The sequence below is a fragment of the Chiloscyllium plagiosum genome, unplaced genomic scaffold (genome assembly GCF_037043375.1).
Source record: "Chiloscyllium plagiosum isolate Xiang-an unplaced genomic scaffold, Cpla_swu_hap1 HiC_scaffold_16, whole genome shotgun sequence".
Classification (NCBI taxonomy): Eukaryota; Metazoa; Chordata; class Chondrichthyes; order Orectolobiformes; family Hemiscylliidae; genus Chiloscyllium; species Chiloscyllium plagiosum.
In genome coordinates this window covers 7,909,591-7,926,705 of record NW_028270154.1, presented here as the reverse complement: position 1 = coordinate 7,926,705, position 17,115 = coordinate 7,909,591, and the positions used below count along the sequence as shown (strand labels likewise).

The following is a 17,115-nucleotide window of genomic DNA, read 5'->3' as shown; positions in this document are numbered from 1 at the left end:
AGGGAAGAAACTCACTAAACGTGAAGGATTTATGATTTATCATCTATTTTATTGTATTCAAAGTTTCGTAGATATTAAGACCTTGCATCTCTAGCTCTGCGATTCGACAAGTAACATCTTAAAGGTCGCGTTCCTCCGCTCCCAATAGCTGCAGCAGAATTATAATTCAAGCAAGTTTTTTTAAAAATTCATTCATCTTTCGTTGCGTTTGGTGCCATCAGTTCCTTTTCCAAGATTTATGTTAGAATAAGTTGTCTTTCACGTTGCGGATTATCATTTAACTGAATGAGCTGGAGGAAAAATACAATTTCCTTTCTCTTATACTCGAGAAGCGTGCTTTCAAACATGCTTTTCAGATTGAACATTATGTCACGTGCGCTTTGTTCAATCTTGAAAACTATTTTTGACCAAATTATTGCTTTGTGCACGATGGGAAATATAAGTTTTGGTTGGACAACATCACTGGGGCTTTCTATTCTTTCCCCAACTATGAGCCCAATCTTTCTTTGGTCACTAACATAAGTTACCCTTTGACCTCATTCATTTCGACCTCCTGCAGTACTTCAATCAAGTTTGAGATGCAATGATACAGATTCAAAACGATAGTAGAAATTACAGTTTTAAAGGTATTAAGAAGATAGCACGAAGGAAAGGCAAACATATGAGATTGCAATTGTGAAGTATTGTTTATTAAATGTCTCAATACAGCTTAATGGGTGTGGGTTGATAATTAGAATCTGTGCAAGGTAGAACAAGGCTTGTACCAATTTCAATCAGATAAATTATAAATTACAAATTTACCAGAATATCATTCATTTAAATGATATCAGAACGACAGCTTGGGGTTTCAGTGGGTTCGTTAGAAGGGGAGGCGACCAATAGAGTGGTACTGCAGGTAATTAGAACAGAGTTTAAAAGTTAGTGTATATGCCAAGTAAGTTTCAAGCCATCTACAGCTGTTTGAAATGGTGACCATATGAAGAAGATGATTAGAGTGCATTGTTTGTGAGAATACCTTGAGCATTCTCAATTTAAAATGGAGGATTAATTACTCAACAGGTTCAAAAGTAAGATTGGGATAACGATAGCATCGAGGGAACAAATATTTTGAAGTCGGTAGACAAAGAGTGAGTTTCTGCCACCAATGTATTATTTAACTCATGTCTATGGCTGATGATTCAAAATGCAGAAAACCTTAGGGGAGGCATTGGCACTCCAAGACTTTCCTGCTCTCTCTTCCTGTGCTTTGCTTGACTCTGTGTCACTTGTTTTATCTCATATCATTCTAACGGCCTTATGAGAGTTAACTATGTGATTGTGAGATATAAATGGAAGTTATGTTTTGTGACTACAGTTAAGTCATTTAAGTCACTGTCAAATATCATAAGTATCCACTTCAGAGATCAAAAGCATTGGATTTCATTCTGGTGAAGAATGCACAGGATACGTTAGTTTGGCTTGATGCCAAGCCTTAGAATGAATAGTGTCTCCAGAAGAATTAGCTTATGATGCTTGTATATATCGTATCTATTTTGCCTAAATTCTGACAAACCCTCCAGCACGTAATGCAAACTATAAACCCACATGGGTTTCTTTTACTTATTAGCCATACGTACTCCAGATTAACTGCCTATTACATTGGAGAACAGTTCATTTCTCTAAAAGGATGGGTGATGCATATCTTCAATTTTCATTCGTTACTTTGTAGATTATGTTAGATTTCAAGCTTTTCAAGCCATTTCCTCTGTGCTTCACAAATGGCATGTTGTTAGTTCTCTTGAGCTTGGCATCTTTTACCAAGCATGGACTAAGGCATTGAACAAAAGAGTTGAGGGGAGAGTTAAAGCCCTTGACAGTGAAGCAATAGTTGACTGTATGTTGACTACACTAAGGAGATTTTTTTAAAAAACACCTTGGGGAAATAGGGAAGATAAGGGAAATTCCTCATTAGTTGGAGTCATGCCTAGCACAAAGCAACAAAACTGTGTTTTCTGGATACCGACCTCATTATCCCCAGAAATGCCTCAGAACAGATTTGTCAAATTAACCTGTTCAGAGAAATTATTACACACATCTGGGACACATCGGAATTGAATCTGCCCTACTGGTACAGACGTAACGACACTATCACTGCACCAGAAGTACTCTCACAATAAATTCCTCAGCATATTGTCCAAGGGTTAATATCCTCATCTGCCTCATCAATGACATTCACTGTAACAAAAGTCAGAAATTAAATTGTTCACTTAAAAATGCATAAAGTTGAGCACCGTTCCCAACTCCTCCAATACTGAAGTAACCTGTCTCTATATGCATATAGATCTGGCCAACAGTCAGGCTTGGCCTGTTGTGATAAACAAAATCACACGACACACTTGACAGGTAATGCCCACCTCCAAGGAGAAAATAAAAATCTAAGCAGCTGCCTTGACGGTCAATGGTATTACCATCACTAAATGTCCCACTATTAATATCCTCGGTGTTACCATTAACCAGTGTCTGACAAGACCCATGATCTGAATAGTGTGGTCACAGGATTGGGTCAGAGACTGAAAACTCTGCAATGAAAAACTGACTTCTTTTCTTTTCAAAGCCTGTCCACAATGGGCAAGGTACAAGTCTGGAATCTGATTGAATACTCTGTACTTGCTTGAATATCTGCAGCTCTGACAGCAGACAATTCAGCTTCTTTCAGTCCAAAGCAGTCTGTTTGATTGATTACTCATCCATAACATTCAATATTTGGTCCCTCCACCAGAGTTACACAGTGGCAGCAGTGTGTCCAATCTACAGGATACACTACAAAACTTACAAAAACTTCTTAGTCAACACCATCGAAAAATCACCTATAAAGACTAAGGTAGCAGCTGCAAGGTAGCCCCTCAACAAGTCACAAGCCATGCTCGCTCTTGTTGCCCTCCTGCCTACGATTCAAGCTCCTGGCATTCCCTTTGTAATAGTACACTGGATGTCCATACATCATATAGAGTACAATAGTTCAAGAAAGAGACTCATCATCGCATTCTCCATTACAATCAGGGATGTAATAAACATTGCCTTGGTGGGCAACATTCACATGTATCACAGAACAAAAATAAGATGGAAATCTATTTTACTAATGTGAATCAACAACAGAAGTTGCTCGAAAACCTCAGCAGGTCTGGCAGCTGTGAAGAGTTAACATTTCGGGTCCAGTGACCCTTCCTCAGAATTAGATCTGAAACATTAACACTGATTTCTTTTCAGAGATGCTGCCAGACCTGCTGAGCTTTTCCATCAACTGCTGTTTTCGTTTCTGATTATTCAGCTTCAATAGTTCCTTCGGTTCCATACCTTGAATAGTAGGATAAATAATTACTTGTACTTAGTTCACTCAAGTATTCTTTTGTAACCTTTGGTAGCCCAGGACTTGCATTCTAAATGAAGCTTGAAGCTATTGCGTGATAATTTTCAATGATACCAATGTGAATGCGTGTGACTTTTCAACTTGGACAAAACTCTGTGTGATATGCTGAGAAAGATCATGGGATGCACCATGTTTTCTTGCATTCCTAACATTCAAATGGCTCCAAGACTTGATTTTATCTATTCAGGATAGGTTTTCATCTCACTATATTATTTTCAGATAACCTACTGATTATCCACTAATCCTTAATTATGCCTATGCAAAATTCATTAATTAATGTTGATTTTTTGTGTGTAATAGTCTTGGATGGATTGCAGTACGCAGCCACTAAATTAGTAGATTCTGGCTTCACATTCTGCTCATAGACCTACATTGACACTTTAATATTTGATTGACACCATATCCACCAAATTGTACAAGACATTGGTTCTTCTGCATTTACAATACTGTGTACAGTTCTGGTCGCCACATTACCAAAAGAATGCAGACGCTTTGGAGAAGGTGCAGAGAAAGTTTACGAGGATGTTGCCTGGTATAGAAGGTGCTAGCTATGAAGACATTTTGAGTAGGTTCGGATTGTTTTCATTAGAAGAAAGGAGATTGTGGGGGGACCTGATTGAGTTTTACAAAATCATGAAGGGTATAGACAGGGTGAATAGAGATAAGCTTTTTACCAGGATGAGGGATTCACTAACGAGAGGTCACACGTTCAAGGTAAGAGATGAAACGTTTAAGGGGGATAGACGTGGAAAATACTTTACACAGAGGATGGTAGGTACCTGGAACGCGCTGCCAGCAGAGGTAGTAGAGGCAGGTACGTTAGATTAATTTAAGGTGCGTCTGGACAGCTGCAAGAGTAGGTGTGGAGCAGAGGGATACAGATCTTTGGGAACTGGCCGATAGGTTAGACAATGGATTTGGATCAGCACAGGCTTGGAGGGCCGCAGGGCCTGTTCCTGGGCTGCACATTTTCTATGTTCTTTCTTTATATCCCTAATATTCAACATTCCACATTCAATCCCTCCGCTATAATTGTACAAAGGCAGCAGTGTGTTGCATCTACAAGACTCCCTAATACGCACTAATTTGTTGGAGGGAGACCCTGTCTGAGTATTTTACTTAAGTGTTTTTGAAAAGACGACTCCATATATTGTTGAGGTTGGTGCAGTTGATGTAGTTTACTTGGACCCCAGTAAGACATTTAATAATATCCCACATGGAAGGTCAGCCAAAAGGTAATAACCCATGAGATCCAAAGGAAGTTGACAAACTGTATCCAAATAGGAGGCAAAGGATGATGGTGGAGGGTTATTTTGTAATTGGAAATGTGTGACCAGCAGTGTGCCACAGGATTCTGGGTTGGGACCCTTACTGTTTGTTATCTACATTCATGATTTGGATAGAAATGCAAAAGGTATAATTATTACATGTGTGAATGACTTGAAAATTGATGGTCATGTTAACAGTGAGGAGGATGATCCCAGATATTGATCAGATGGAAAAATGGGCAGAGTAATGATAGATGGAATTTAATTCTCATAAGTGTTCGGTATTATGTTTGGAGAGGTTTCATAAGGGAAAGATACACATCATATATGGTAGGTCCTTAGGGTGTAGTGAACAGCAAAGGCCCTTGGTGTACAAGTTCATAGATGCCCAGAAGGTGTCAGCACAAGTAGACAGGGTGGCGAAGAAGGCATGTACCATCTTGCCTTCAATAGCTAGGGCATAGAACATAGGAGCAAGGATAATAACTTCTTACAACTTTACCAAACATTGGTTAGGTGATGATGGAATACATTTTTAAAAGTCTGGTCACCACACTATCAGAAGTAAATTATTGCACTGGAAAGGGTGCAGAGGGGACTCATCAGGATGATGCCTGGATTGAAAAGTCTCAGTAATGAAGAGAGGTTGCATAGACTGAGCTTAGCTTGGTGCAAGGGAGGTTGATAAGGGATGGGATTGGAAAGGTTTGTTTAACATGTACAAAACTATGAAAGGCATTGACAGCAGATTCGATTACCTACAGTGTAGAAACAGGCCCTTCAGCCCACATCGACCCTCCAAAGAATAATCCACCCTGACCCATTCCCCTATAATTAATGCACTGCACACTACATGGCCAATTCACCTAACCTGCACATCTTTAGACTGTGCAAGGGAAAACCGGAGGAAACCCACGCAACACGGGGAGAATGTGCAAACTCTACACAGACAGTTGCCTGAGGTGGGAATTGAACCCAGGTCCATGGCACTGTGAGGCAGCAGTGCTAACCACTGAGCCACCGTGCCACCACTGCAACATTCTCTCAGGTCGTGAGAACCCCTTTCTGTGGCAGATGTATCTAACACAAGAGGACAAAAGTTTAAGGTGAGGAACAAGTGGTTTAGAGAAGATCTGTGGAAATGTGTTTTTTTCTCCCCCAGAGACATTTAATCATGTATGAAACATGCTGCCTGAGAGGGTGTTGGAGGGACGTGCTCACAGCCTGTAAGAAGTATCTGGATGAGCACTTTAAATGCCAGGGCATAGTAGGTTTTGGTCCAAGTGAAGTTAAATGGGATTAGTATAGTGTAATGTCTGTTGGTCAACATATACACAGTGGGCCAAAGGGTCTGTTTCTATGCTGTATGACTCGATGACTAATACCGCGCTTTTGCATTGTATTGGAGCTAAAAATCACATAAAACCAGGTTATAGTCCAGTAGGTTTATTTGAAATCACTAGCTTTCAGAGCGCTGCTCCTTAATCAGGTGGTTGTATTTGACAGAGAATTGAAAGAAAAAGTTTACAGTGTGATGTAACTGAAATTATATATTGAAAAAGACCTGGATAGTTTGTTCAGTCTCTCATCTTTTAGAATGACCATGTTGGTTTCAGTTCTTTCATATGTAAATCACAGAACTTCTTTAAAAGTTACATTCTCAAGTGGAGTTTAACCATTGGTGTCATGTCGCCTGGATAATGCATTTAACGTGTGAGGTGCCCTGTGTGAGACTGTCTATGTCACAATGGTCAGACTGATTCTAATGTAAAAAACGGATTTATAGAATCTTACATAGATTCATACGGTTTTTGAGCAAAGTAAAATGTAATTCTGCCAGTATAAATTCCACCCACAAACTTATATGCGTATGTGTGCATGTGGATGTGTATGGGTTGGAGGTGGGGGGGGGGGGGGCGGGGGGGGCGGGGGTTGCAGTTTAAGAGTGTCTGTGAGTGAGTATGTGTATGTGTGTGTGAGTGTGAGTGGAAAGGAGTATAAGTCTGTGAGAGCGTGTGTGTGAGTGCGGGAGTGTATTTGTGAGCGTATAAGAGAGGGCATGCATGAGTGTATGGGTCTATATGAGATAGAGAGTGTGTGTGTGTATATATATATATATATATATATATATATGTGTGTGTGTGTGTGTGTGTATGTGTGTAGGAGTGTGGGTGTCTGTGTGTGTTGGAGTGTCAGCGTGTCTGTGTCTGTGTGTCTGTCTGTGTTTATGCGTCTATCTGTGTGTGTATAGTGCAATGGGGTCACCTGTAGTGTGACATGAGGCCATCACCATGGGTACCAAACTTGACTATCAGCCTCTGTTCAGTTACTTTTCATTGTTGCCTGTCCCGAAGTCCGCCTTGGAGGATGGTCACCCGAAGGTCCAAGGTCAAATGTTGGAGATGGCTGAATTGTTCTCTGAATGGGAGGGAACACTCCTGTCTGTTGATTGTTGTGTGGTGTCCATTCATCCGCCGCTGATTCTCTTGCTCCTTGGATGCTGCCTGACCTGCTGCACTTTTCCAGCAACACATTTTCAGCTCTGTTTGGTCTCACCAATGTACCATGTCTCAGGGCATCCTTGCTTGCAGCATATGAGATAGACAATATTGGATGATTCACATGAGTACCTGCCACATAAATGTGGGAGGTGTCTACACGCATAATGGTGGTATCCGTGTCATCATTCTGACACATCTTGCAGCATCTACTGTGACAAGGTCGTATGGTGTTGTCCTGAAAGCTGGGTAGTTTGCTACGAACAATGATCTGTTTGAGGTTTGGTGGTTGTTTAAAGGTGAGAAGTGGAGGATTGGGGAAGATCTTGGCGAGGTGCTTATTCACATTGATAATGTGTTACACACTGCGAAGAACATGCCATAGTTTCTCAGGTCCTGGGAAGAACTGGACAATGAAGGGTAGCCTGTCGATTGAAGCTTGTGTCTGTCTCCTGAGAAGTTTATTACGGTTTCTCACTGTGGCACATTGGAACTGGTGGTCGATTTGTTGAACATCGTACCTCATTCTTATGAGGGCATCCTTGAATGCCTACAGGTGCCCATCATGTTCCTCCTCATCTGAACAGATCCTGTGTATGTGTAGGGCTTGTTCATAGGGGATGGCTGTTTTAATACTTTTCAGGTGGAAGCTGGACAAGTGTAGCATTGTGAGGTTATCTGTGGGTTTGTGGCAGAGTGAGGTGTTGAGGTGTCTATCCTTGATGGAGATGTATGTGTCAAAGAATGGGACAGATAGTAGAAAGTAGTCCATGGTGAGTTTGATGGTGGGATGAAACTCATTGATAACACTATGAAGTTGTTTCAGTGACTTCTTGCCATGAGTCCGGAGGAAGAAAATGTCATCAATGTACCTGGTGTTTGGTGTTGTTTCGGGGTCCTGTGTAGAGAAGAAGTTTTTTTTTAACCTGTGCATGAAAATGTTGGCAAATTGGGGTGCAAATTTGGTCTCCATAGCTGTTCCATGTGTCTGGATGAAGAACTGGTTGTCAAAGGTGAAAATGTTGTGGTCAAGGATAAAACGGATGAGTTGCAGAATGGTGCTCAGAGATTGGCAGCTGTTGGTGTTGAGTACTGAGGCTGTTGCCACGATTCTGTAATTGTGGGGGATTAGCGAGTTTTGAGAAGATTTGTAGCTCAGGTTGAGGTTCTGGATGTAAGTTCACTCACTGAGCTGGAAAGTTCATTTCCAGACTTTTCGTCACCCCACTAGCGTCCATTGTGACGAGGAATGTTCCTGCTTCGACTGGTCTGTGGGTGCTGAGTTTCTGTAAGAAATCTGCAGTTGCAACAGAAGCAGGGAGTCCCCTGTGCAATGGGTTTCAAGATGCCTTTGACATAGCCAGAGAGGTTCTCACACAGGGTCCCATTGCCTGATAACTTTAAATGTAACTCTTAAAAAAGGTTTTGAGATTTACACATGAAAGAACTGAAACCAACATGGTCATTCTAAAAGATGAGAGACTTAACAAACAATCAAGGTATTTTTCAATATGTAATTTCAGTTGTCTCATACTGTAAGCTTTTGCTATAAATTCTATATCTTACGATCTTATACTTCCTAATCACCTGATAAGGAGAGCGCTCCGAAAGCTAGTGCTTCCAAATAAACCTGTTGGACTATAACCTAGCGTAGTGATTTTTAACTTTGAGCATCCCAGTCCAACAACGCCATCTCCAAATCATGACTTTATCAGCCACGTAACCTTTCAGATGAGCGCCAACCGAGCTATATTTGTTTGTCACCTGTCTGAGGCCATACAAAAGAGAATAGCGAAATTCTGCCCGTTGACCTCAAACAATTCCAGCAAAATAGCTTTTCTGTGTTTTAGCTCATTTTTAAAATGGAATTTTGGGCCATCGGATAAAGCTTGTGTAGTTTTCGGCGCAGTCGCGTGTCAGCTATTGCTTTGACAATTGGGAACGTCAGCCGAGAAATCCTCCTGGCGGCGGCTAATTAAACATTAGGGCATGACGTAGATGTGGTGTCCCTGTCTCTGAGCTAGGACACCAGGGCATAAGTCCCACCTGCTCCAGAAGTGCATATTTCTGAACAGGTTAGTTAAAATATATCGAACTCAGAATGTAGAATTTTCGAAGATCTGAGATTACCGATGCAGGGAGATGGTTTTGGGAATGGGGATGGTGTGGGCGGCGAACGGGTTGGGGGGTGGCAGGGAGAGCCCCTTGAAAGTGGAGCTATAGTCTGCTGAGGAAGCCGAATCTGTCGTAAGTGTTAACAACGAGGGCGAAGGCGGGAAGTCGCAGGTGGCAATTTCAGGTTGATGGCAATTTCAGATCGCCAGAGGCATGAACGCTGATCCGACGCTGTCTTCTGTTAATTTCTTCTCCAGCCGCTCGGAAGATTCTACTATTGACTGCTTTTTTTTTTTGCTCTCCCTCAATTACGCTTGCTTAAGGTGATCTGCAAAAGAAGCAAAGGTGAAAGTGAGGTAAAACTTTTTTTCACTTAGCCAAGAGTTCGGGTTTAAATGCACTGCCTGGAAGTGAGTTTGGGAGAAGATTCGACTGAGGCATTCCATGAGTCATTGGATGATAACTTGTATTCAAATAATGTGTAAGGATATGAGGGAGAAAGCAGGAATTGAGCACAAGTTAGTGATGCTTATTTAACGAATAGGGGCAAGACAATTGGACCAAGTGTCCTCCTTCTGAGCCGTGACGTTTCTCTGATTCGGTGACAATAGTAACTAAACATCGTAAATATTTATTTCTCTCCGAAATGCTTTCAAACGTTCCCAGCCTCCGAAATATGCAATATAAATAAAGTTTATTTTTCCTTGTTTGCGTTAATGACAGCAAAGTTCAGATCTAGAGTTAGCTAATGGCATCAATTGCATTCCTGTCAATCATCTGTCTTTCTAGTCAAATAGCTGCGGAACGGAGAGGTTTTCGAGAATATCCTCACCTGTTATTCTGCATTTGTAGTGATGTTTTGATCTCGTGGCTCTTTCTTGAAGCTGCTTGTGTGAATTCGAGAGTACCCAGCTGAGGACAATGAGAATGATACTTGAGTGAATTGAGGAAGAGGCAAGTATTTTATATGAAGATTTGTGCTAATTTATACTTTGCAATTCAGTCTGTAGAGCATACCAAATATAATCTATGTACTCAGTTGCTTCATAGTGAAATGTACTTACACCCTTTTAAAAAGCGCGCCTTCCCCTGTTCATTCATATCATGTTGGCGGTCGGTTAGCTCAGCTGACTCAATGCTTGGTGAGTGAGGCTAGTTCCCATGTGGCATTAGATTGTTTCAAAGGACTCTCCTTCTTAACCTCTTGTCACACCTGTGGTTTGGTATGCTTCAATTTAAACCACCACCAGTCGTTTCCTTTTAACGAGAGGGCAACTTTATCCTTATTATATCACGTTCAGGCAGAATCTGTTTAAAGTTAAACGGACAAACTTTTGTGGCTACTGTTTTATCAAGAGTGAATTTGTAAGCTGAAATTCAAGGAAAATCAGGCTAAGCAAAGCATTTGCGGTGTAACAACAGATTTAAGTGTCTGAGTCAATTTATGATTATTTTTTCGAATTTATTTAAGCACCTAATTTATCAAGGCCTACCAATGTTATTGAGGTTCTTTCAAAGGCAGAAATACAGACTGACTTACATTGTGGCCAGGTCTGACAACTCAGTTTCATGGGCAGCCAGATTACTGCTAAATTAGTTATGCAGGGAACACTGGTTGTCAGCAAAATTAAGGCGATTCTTAAAACAGAAAGAGGGGCACAACATACACATTTTTAAAATTCATATGCAAAAAGTTATGATACAGTCAGCGTGTTATTGCCATTGCGCAACTAAAACTTTATTAAGTTTCAGTCGTAGGTTTACGAGTTCCCTGAAACTGCTCACCCCATTTCAGTTAATTATGATAGCCGACTATTTCAAGTTCAATTTACTTGGTGATCTTTACACTGAGGAATGATGTGACTTTTGGAAGTACGATGTGTAATTATTGGATAAGACTCTTTGTGTCGCTGTCTACCAATGAAGAATTGAAAAATGAAGACATCCTTCAGTCCTTCCGCAGCCCCGTACACACGCTGAGGAAGGAAGAGAAGGGAAAGCCAGCACCAGATTGCGGTTGCATCTCAGCCATCTTTGATCTCCTTTTATTCGAGTCATTCTACGCTGGGAGGGCATGTTATTTATCAATCATTGTCCCTTGGACTTTGCACCAAGTCAAGAAGCTCTGATCGATATATACATTTTATTACTATTTGCGACTGAGTTCGAATGAGAGGACGTCTTTACACAGATAATGCAAACGTCGTTTTCCATTATCTTGCTTTACGTCTGGGATTTTGTTTCTGCCCAGATTCATTACTCAATTCCAGAAGAATTAGAAGACGGCGCTTTCGTTGGGAATATTGCTAACGATATTGGATTAAATGCGAGAGAACTGTCTATCCGCAGGTTTCGGATCATGTCAGCTGCAAAGAAGAGGTATTTCGAAGTTAATTTAAAGAATGGTATTTTGTTTGTTAATGACAAAATTGACAGGGAGCAGCTCTGCGGCCAAACTCTTACGTGCTTGCAAAATATCGAGATTGTTACAGAAACACCATTAAGACTGTACCGTGCTGAGGTTGAAATACAAGATATCAATGACAATTCCCCCAGTTTTCCGCAGGATGCGCTACGTTTGGAGATTCTTGAGTCAACACCTCCGGGAACTCGCTTTCCACTACAGAGCGCGCATGACCCCGATGTCGGTACAAACTCTGTTCACACTTATAACCTCAGTCCAAATGATCACTTCACGCTGAATGTTCAAAACAGCAGTGATGGAACTAAGAGTGTATTTTTGGTGCTGGATAAATTATTGGATAGAGAAAAACAAGCTCTACACACTTTACTTCTTAGTGCCTTAGATGGCGGGATTCCAACACGATCTGGTAATGCCCAAATTATTATCGCTGTACTTGATGCCAATGACAATCTGCCTGTATTTGATCAGTCTGTTTATTGGGTGAAAGTGATTGAAAATGTAATCGCTAATACATTAGTTATTAACCTTAATGCTACTGATTTGGATGAAGGCACAAATGCAGAAATAATTTACTCTTTTAGCAGTTACACTCCAGACAAATTGTATGAACTGTTTAGTATAGAACCTCATACAGGAAAAATCACAGTTAATGGAGTATTGGATTATGAAGAAGCCAACGTCTACGAGATTAACGTGCAAGCCAGAGACCAGGGTCCTAATTCTGTTCCTGCATATTGCAAAGTTGTAGTGGAGATTGTCGACGTGAATGACGTCATACCTGAGCTGACGCTGATGTCATTATCCAGCTCCATAACTGAAAATGCTACGATAGGAACGATGATAGCTCTAATCAGCGTAGCGGATCCGGAATCTGGAGAAAATGGCAAAATTAGTTGTTATGTTCCCAATAACCTTCCATTCCGGTTGAAACCGTCTTTCAAGAACTCTTACATGTTGGTTATTCGTGCATTATTGGATAGAGAAACTGTTCCTCAATACACAATTAATGTCACTTGTTCAGATGCTGGATCGCCTCGTCTCTTCACCAACAAAATCATTGTACTGGCGATCTCTGACATTAACGACAATGCACCACACTTCACAAAGTCAACGTATACAGCCTATATATTGGAAAACAATACGCCCGGAGCAATAATCTGCTCGGTTACGGCTTTTGATTCTGACCTCGGTCAAAACTCTGACATTTCTTACTCTATTATGGCGAGTCAGATTCAAGGCGTGCCGATCGAGTCCTTTGTATCAATTAATTCAGAAAATGGAGAAATATTTTCACAGCGTTCATTTGATTATGAGCAATTTAAGAACTTTCAAATCCTCGTCCAAGCTCGAGACGCTGGAACCCCATCCCTCAGTAGTAATGTTATTGTAAACGTTGTAATCCTCGACCAAAACGACAACTCTCCTGTTGTCGTATCTTCCCTGTCAAAAAATGGAACTTACGTAATGATGCCTCGATCAGCAAATCCAGGTTACCTGGTGACAAAAGTGACTGCAGTTGATGCTGATTCTGGACAGAATGCCAGATTGATTTACCAATTGATCCAATCTACTGATAGAACTCTTTTTACTGTTGCACGCAATTCGGGAGAAATCAGAACCATGCGACTCTTTGAAGACAGAGACTCAACTACACAAGTGCTCATAATCTTGGTAAAGGACAATGGTCATCCTTCCCTCTCCACTACTGTCACAGCTACATTGTCGCTGATAGATAAGACTGCTGCAATTATGTCAGATGTTAGCAATCAACCCCAAGATATTGAGCAATCGACGGATTTCGCCATCTATATAATAATATCCCTAGGTACTGTCTCATTCATCCTTTTTTTGATAATAATTGCGCTCGTTACCACAATGTGCCACAATAGCAATGATCACAGCGACGATTGTTCTCTGATGAATTGTTGTTTTGGACGTGAGATTAGAAACAATACATCGAAGCAGTCTCATGCAAATCCTCGGATAGCGCCCAACGTTCAACCAACTACAAATGTTATGGAAGTTCGTGGTACTGGGTCACTCTCTGAGACGTATTGCCTGATTCGTCCAACAACTGAACGCGAGAATGGGAACTGCATACTTCTCACGCCTTTCGGTTCTGCAACACGTCGAAGCAATATCAAGAATACTGACGTGCATTTCTCAGAATACAATCAGCAAACAAAACCAAAGCCGAATATTATCAATGAGGTGAGTGAAAGAAATATAAAACAAACTCAACCCATATCACTCGGACTTACGCGAAATGATATGATGAAAGTTGCAAAATGTGCATCGTTGTTGGTGGGAATTGCCAATTCAGTCTAACACAGGAGTCATGGTGAACGAAGAAATTACTAGATTTTATCAGTTCTATTATAATGCGTTATTTTACTTTTTAAAAAACAAAATCTCAGTATAGAGGTCCCATTTTATCTACAGCACAATTTTTTTCCAATTGTTTATTTCACTCTTCAACAATAACCTAAATAACCTGAGCAATGGATCGATAACAAGCAAGTTTCATTTGGAAGTTGTTGCTAATAAGATTGTACAGTCATACAGGGGAAGTGAGGGGTGGGGAGAGGAAAGTCATCTACACGATTATTGTGATCTGGAACTGACTTCCTGAAATATGGTAGAGAAATGAATCAAACATTTATGCACTACTGAGTGCATTTCGAATTTTGCAATATTGGTTGAACTAAATGGGAAAACAGTCACATAATATTCAAATATATTTGTTCCAGTTTTATTCGTTTGCCTTCTGGAAGAACCTAACTACGTCCCTATGAATTTTCCTGCGAGTTAACTCCTTCCGTTGCTACGTTCAACAAACAAAACAACCTACGTTTGAATAAAACTTCCCATGGCAACAGATTTCATTTGATGGATTTCTGGAAAGGTGGTGGCATTTTCATTCATTGCTGGTGCTTGCAGATGAGGATGATTCCTTTCCACTCTCAGGGTGAGTCCGTAGGTGACTGTAGAAACCAATGCAGCTACCGCAGGCTCTGTTACACTTGTGGTAGAAGGTGGTCATGGGAAGGGGTAGATGGGACATTGATGTGGCAGCACCCTCCTTTCACAGTTATCACTTGGCTTCACTTTTTCCTGATGGCAAGTCTCAAGGTGCCTTCCCAGATGTTCCTCCTCCACTTTGGACGGTCATCACCAATGATTTCGAGGTTTGTGTGGGAATGCTGCACTTTACGAGTGAGCCCTTCAAGGCATCACTGAAGTGCTTCCTCTGTCCAGCTGGAGCTCCGGCCGTTTCAAGGCTGGGAATAGAGCACCTGCTTTGGCAGTCTTGTATCGGTCATATGGATCTGTGCCAGGCCCATCATAGCCGATTAAGGATGGTCAGTGCCTTGATGCTCGGGATGTTTGCCTGGTTAAGGACATTGACGTTCCTGCATCTTTCTTCCTCGTGAATTCACAGGATCTTGTGCAGGCAGCATTTGTGGTACTGCTCAAGCACCATGACGTGTCTGCTGTAGACAGTCCATGTCTCAGAGCACCATGAGAAGATGGAAACAACCACAGCTCTGTAAACCATGATCTTGGTTTTGCATCTGATGTTGTCTTCATTCAACCTTTTCCTCAGGCGGCCAAAGTCTGTGCTGACTCATTAGCGGTGGTGATGGATCTTTTCTTCAATAGTTACTTTGGCCAACAGGATATTGCTGAGATATTGGAAGTAGACAATATTCACTAAGGCCTCCCAATGAACCTTGATGATTGGGGTGGAGGCATAGTTCTAATTACACTTACCTAATAATCTGGAAACTCAAGGTAATAAATTAATCATATTCCAAATTGGTAACATTTGAAATGTAAATTATATGAATAAATTCTGAATTTAATAAAAGCTAGTCTGAGTATTGGTGACAATGCAACTATTGCTGATTGTTGCAAAAAGTCTTGTTTGTTAACATACATTCTTATTTGGTCTGGCCTAGATGTGACTCCAGAGTCACTGTAATGTTGTTTGTTCTTAACTGCCTTCTGTAAATGGCTCAGCAAGACACACAGTTCAAGAAAAACATAGGCAGGAATCTTAAGGTGAAGGAACCTCTACCACATTTGGATAGAATTTATCCTGCAGTTTGATAGGTAGCAGCTTGCATCAGACATAATGGTATAACAATTAAGTAACGTTAACTACAAAGATATGAAGGATGAACTGGCCAGAGTTGCCTGGAAGGAAAACAGAGCAGGGTAGTACTGCAACAGCATGAGTTTCCAAGGATAATTCAGGAGGCATTGCAGAGATTCAATCCAAGAAGAAATATACAAAGGAGAGGACTAAGGGCACCATGGCTGATAAGGGATGTCAGAGACAGCAGAAAAGCAAAGGAAAAGCATACATTGTTGTGCAGATTAGTGGAAAACCAGAAGATTGGGAAAATTTTAGAAGTCAGCAAAGGACAACTAAAACAAATAGATGAAATATGAGAGTAAGCTTTCCATTAACATAAGGCAAGTGTGGACTTTGGACAGCTGGAAAATGAGGCTGCAGAATTAGTAATGGGAACAACAAAATGGCTGCAGAATTGCATAGATATGTTGTATCAATCTTCATGGTGGAAAACACCAGCAGCATACCAGACCTCAAGAGAGTCTGGAGCAGAGGTGAGTGTGGAGGCCATCACTCAGGCAGAAGCTGAAAGGTCTGAAGTTGAATAAGTCACCAGGTTGTTTTTAAGGGTTTTTAGTCGACTGTTAAAGATGATATTTCAGAGTACTTGGACATGCACGGTAAAATAATTCATCAAGGAGCAGTAATATCTGAAACATCTGTTGGAATTCTTTGAGGTGGTAATGAGCAATTTAGGCAAAAGAAAGTTGGTTGAGGTAATCTATTTGGATTTCTAGAAGGCCTTTGTTAAGGTGCCATGCAGGAGGCTGCTAAATAAGGTAAGTGACTATGGTGTTAGGGAAAAGGCATTGAATGGATTGAGATTGGCTGACAAGCAGAATGAGAAAGTGAGGACTGTGGATACTGGAGATCAAAGTTGAGCACGTGGTACTAGAAAAGCACAGCAGGCTGGGCAGCATCCGAATAGCATGTGAATCGATGTTTCAGGCATAAGCATTTCATTCCATCACCACACTCTCGACTCTGACAAGCAGAAGGCAGAGAGTGAGGATAAAGTGGTCTTTTTCAGCATGGCAGCCAGTAACTAATGCAGTTCTGCAGGGGTCAGTGTCAGGACCAAAGCTATTCATATTATACATTAATGAACTGGATGTAGGAACTGAGGGCATTGTTGCTAAGCTTGCAGATGACACCAAGCCATGTGCATGTACCTGTACTGTTGAGAAGGTGGAGAGGCTCCAGATGAATTTGGTTAGGCTCGGAGAATGGGCAAAGAAGTGACAGATGGAATACAATGTGCG

General features: G+C 41.1%; 1 protein-coding gene and 1 long non-coding RNA gene across 5 annotated transcripts in view; one reads left to right on the top strand and one right to left on the bottom strand.

The window, feature by feature from the left end:
• LOC122556968 (protocadherin gamma-C5-like) overlaps positions 1-17,115 on the top strand; it is a 274,931-nt gene that overhangs the window by 35,132 nt on the left and 222,684 nt on the right. The window contains exon 1 of one of the 4 annotated variants that reach the window (XM_087995088.1): positions 11,293-13,923. The exons of the other annotated variants lie outside the window; for them this stretch is intronic. Within the exon in view, the coding sequence (XP_087851214.1) occupies positions 11,482-13,923 (2,442 nt within the window). The 5' untranslated portion in view covers positions 11,293-11,481. Of the gene's footprint in view, positions 1-11,292; positions 13,924-17,115 lie in introns of those variants that run through there. 4 annotated transcript variants of the gene reach the window in all.
• LOC122556426 (uncharacterized) overlaps positions 6,839-17,115 on the bottom strand; it is a 70,099-nt gene continuing 59,822 nt past the window's right edge. Inside the window, exons 2-5 of the long non-coding RNA XR_015759690.1 lie at positions 12,491-12,583; positions 10,352-10,595; positions 10,120-10,199; positions 6,839-9,615 (exon numbers count right to left, since the gene is read on the bottom strand). This is a non-coding gene — a long non-coding RNA (uncharacterized LOC122556426). The remainder of the gene's footprint in view (positions 9,616-10,119; positions 10,200-10,351; positions 10,596-12,490; positions 12,584-17,115) is intronic.